This window comes from Cornus florida, unplaced genomic scaffold (genome assembly GCF_030987335.1).
Source record: "Cornus florida cultivar Cherokee Brave unplaced genomic scaffold, ASM3098733v1 CherokeeBrave_3.0.0_Hap2_Chr10, whole genome shotgun sequence".
Lineage (NCBI taxonomy): Eukaryota > Viridiplantae > Streptophyta > Magnoliopsida > Cornales > Cornaceae > Cornus > Cornus florida.
This window is the reverse complement of record NW_026775580.1, coordinates 30,647,913-30,652,010: the sequence shown is the minus strand read 5'-3', so window position 1 is coordinate 30,652,010 and position 4,098 is coordinate 30,647,913. Positions and strand designations below refer to the sequence as shown.

The window sequence follows — 4,098 nt, the reverse complement described above, 5'->3', positions numbered from 1 at the left end:
GTAAGCAATGTGAGTCCTACCATACTTCTACCACCCTTTGTGTATAAATAGAGGCCTAGACCTCCAATAAAATCTATCGAGCAATATACGTTTTTCTCTGAGTACTATAATTGCTTATTTTGAGTGAGTTGTATTTTTCTTTTTATTTCTTTTAATAGAGAGAAATTTTGCACCTACACTTTAGCGCCGTCTGTGGGAACCGTATAGAAATATACTCCCACTATTGTTTCAAATCGTTTCTGTTACTACGATCTGGAATGTCAGACGGAGAATCTACAACAGTGGCTGATCAACAGATGGAGTTGATACAAAAGATGCGAGAAGAATTATTGCACCAGTTCGAAACGCTTCATCAGGCGAACGAAGCCAACGTAACCCAGATTGCATTGCTTCAACAGCAAAACGACATCCTTCAAACAGCGATGGCTCAATTGACACCATAGCCACCACCAGTTAATACGGCCGCACCTCCCCCCAACCAAAACGCTCTTCCAGTTACGAGCCTCAAGGCAATGGGGCGCAGCCTAATGAAGCTAGGCCCAACGAAGTTCAGCAAGAGTAGAGGACAAGGACCGAGGCAGTCGCTTCGGACAATCTTCCTCGTCGCACGTAGGACGAACAGGCCAAGTCCAAGCGCAAGCTTATGGTATGGTCTAATGGCATTCCGGATGGCGCAGGCGTATAGGAGGCCCTTGATGAAAAGAGACTGCTGGGGATTTAGACGCCCGTCGAGATGGCAAGAAAGCATAAGAACTCCCTAATGAAGACTTCGTTCACCGATGATATATACCTTGTTGACAGGCCTAAGAAATTCACTATGCCTTCCTTTACCCAGTTCGATGGTACAGGAGATCATTCTCGTCACCTCGATCACTATGCACAGAAGATGGCTCTGGACGATCACAACGATCCATTCAAGTGCAAAGTTTTTCCGACTAGCCTAACAGGAGCTGTATTGGAGTGGTTTAGGAATAGACCACTCAAATCCATCCCGGACTACGAAACTCTGTGCACTATATTCCTAGTAGAATACTGTGGAACCAAAAAGTAAAAGAAGAGTATCGCTAACCTCTTCACCATAAGGCAAAAGAAAGGAGAAACGTTATAGGATTTCTTGTCTAGATTTAACATGGAGGCCTTAGAAATAGCAGATTGCCATCTTGCGACTGCAATAGAAACGTTCAAGCTTGCAATGATTTAGGGAAGCAAGTTCCATACCTCCCTAGTCAAATATTCTCCTCCAGATATCCAGACTATCAATACTAGGGCACAGATCTACATCCGACTTGAGGAGAATGTAGCCCACCGAGCACAGCATGCCACCCTCGTCACAGTAAAGAATAAACCTCGAGAAAAAGTTTTAAATTCAAAAAGTCAAAAAAACCAGCTTGCCTCAGCACCGGTCACTCAGGTACCTGAGAAGAGGTATAGGACAGAGGAAAGGTTCACACCTCTTCACACCACCTTGGCTCGGCTGTTCCAAGAAAACAAGATAAGATTCGCAGCCCCTCAGCCAATGAGGCAACCCTTAGAGCAGAGGGACAAAAGCAAGCACTGCGCCTACCATAGAGATTACGGGCATACAACCAATGATTGCAGATCCCTTAGGCGGCAAGTCGAGAACATGATAATCAGGGGTGAGTTGACAAACTACCTCACAGCAAAGGAGTACGTGAAGCTTCTGGAGGTCAATCCTCGAAAAGTAGAAGGCACTCAAGTAAAGGTCATCCATGCAATACATGGGAGATCAGAGGATGACCAAGAGTCGAAGGAAGTATATGGATTTAGGCTGAGGGCAGACCATAAGCTAAGGAAGTTATCCTCGGTGAACACTATCACTTCAGGCAGTATCAGTATTGGGTTCGGCAATGGAGATTTATCTAGAGTTCAACTCCCCCACGAGGATCCACTAGTCATCAGTCTTCTGGTGGCAAATTGCATGATCAAAAGGATTTTGATAGACCCAGGTAGTAGTGCCAATATTATCACAAAGGCGGTCTTTGAGCAGCTGGAGATCCCGTCATCATCAATTCTACCCACCTCCAGTCCCTTAATAGGATTTGATGGCACGAAGGTGGACCCCATTGGGGTGATTGACTTATTCGTCACTACGGCAAAAAGGACATTAAAGGAGAACTGTGTTCTAACAGAAATCCATCATTCTTATAATCTCATTATGGGAAGAGGCTAGATCCACCGAATGAATGGGGTTTCGTCTATCCTTCACCAGGTGATGCGCTGCTTGTCTCCGGATGGTAAGGAGGTTACTAACCTTTGGGGAGATCAGGTCGCTGCTAAAGAATGCTATATGTTGACACAAAATGAAGCAAGGAAGATAGTTAAGCAACCCCAACCAGTTACGACTCCTGGGAGTATGTCCAAATATCAATTACAAAGCCCTCTGCCCAAGTACCTGAAAGCGGAGGATGAAGCTGAAGCCACAAAGTCTACCAAGGAATCCCTCGAGGCTGTTGAAGTAATCTTCAGTGATCCCCAGAAAGTCACCTATATAGGCTCTTCCCCCACAGCCGAAGAAAAGGAAGCATTAATTGATGACATTCGACATAATGCAGATGCATTTGCTTGGGATCATTCAGACATGGTAGAAATCAATCCTTCAATCTCATGCCTTAGCCTGAAGGTGGATCCGGCATTCAAGCCAGTCAAACAAAGACACAGAAGGTTTGCTCCTGAGCGCAATCGAATTATTGCTGAAGAAGTAAACAAATTGCTTCAGGCAGGCTTCATCCAGGAAGTGCACTATCCAAAATGGCTCTCAAATGTTATGGTAGTTCAAAAGAAGAATGGAAAATGGAGAGTGTGCATAGATTTTACCAATCTCAACAAGGCTTACCCTAAGGACAGCTTTCCATTACCCAAGATAGACTAGATGGTCGACGCTACCATCGACTATGAAGGGCTCACATTCCTTGATGCGTATTCCGGGTATAACCAGATCCCTATGAATCCAGAGGATGAAGAAAAAACTGCCTTCATAATAGAGAAAGGCACTTACTGTTACAGAGTCATGCCCTTCGGACTCAATAATGCTGGTGCGACTTACCAACGTCTCGTTAATAAGATCTTCCACAAGATGTTGGGAAAGACGGTCGAGGCCTACATTGATGATATAATAGTTAAAAGTGTAAAGAAGGAGGATCATCCTAAGCACCTCTATGAAGTCTTAAACACTTTAAGAAAGTATAACATGAAGCTGAATCCTTCCAAGTGTTCCTTTACAGTCTCTTCAGGGCAGTTCCTCGGCCATATTGTCAATAAGAGAGGAATAGAAGTAAGCCCAGTTCAGGCTCAGGCCGTTATACAAAATCAAGAACCAAAAACTCGCAGGGAAGTACAGGTTCTGACTGGCTGAATCGTAGCTCTTAGCTGCTTCATCTCTCAGTTATCAGACAAGTACAAACCATTCTTTGATGCAATAAGATCTAAGAACAAGGATATATGGGGACCTCAACAACAAGTTGCTCTCAATCAATTGAAGTACTACATAACTGAACCTCCAATTCTAGTTGCTCTAAAGCCTGGTGAGACTCTCATTATATATTTAGTAGTCTCCGGCATAGCCACAAGTGCCGTACTGATCAGAGAATAAAGGAAGAATCAGTATCTAGTCTTCTACCCAAGTAAGAAAATAACATATGCTAAAACACGGTATAGCAAAGCAGAGAAGGTCATACTAGCATTGGCGTATGCAAAGAGGAGGCTTCGACACTATTTTGAGTCACATAGCATCATAATCCTAACCAACTATCCTATGCGAGTTATTCTTTCTAAGCCAGACTTGTCCGGAAGAATAACTAAGTGGGCAATCAAAATTAGTTCCTTCGAAAGATCTTACAAACTGAAGATGTCACACAAAGGGCAGGCATTGGCTGACTTCCTTCTTGAGTGTGAAGATAAGCCCGAAGAGCTAGACCCTCCCGAACCACAATGGGAGCTTCGGGTAAACGGTTCTTCTAACCTAACTAGTGCCAGGGCCGGGGTCATTATCACAACCCCTGAAGGCACCAAGCTGCAGTAATCAATCTGTCTGACTTTTACTACAACTAACAATGAAGCCGAGTATAAGGCCTTGCTCAC

The 4,098-nt window shown here is 44.1% G+C and overlaps 1 protein-coding gene across 1 annotated transcript; it reads left to right on the top strand.

The window, feature by feature from the left end:
• The first annotated feature begins 733 nt into the window (after positions 1-733).
• On the top strand, positions 734-2,191 carry LOC132277460 (uncharacterized). The gene is made up of 2 exons (XM_059779315.1): positions 734-952; positions 1,202-2,191. Exons 1-2 carry the CDS (start codon positions 734-736, stop codon positions 2,189-2,191), a joined length of 1,209 nt encoding a protein of 402 aa, XP_059635298.1.
• Positions 2,192-4,098: the final 1,907 nt, after the last annotated feature.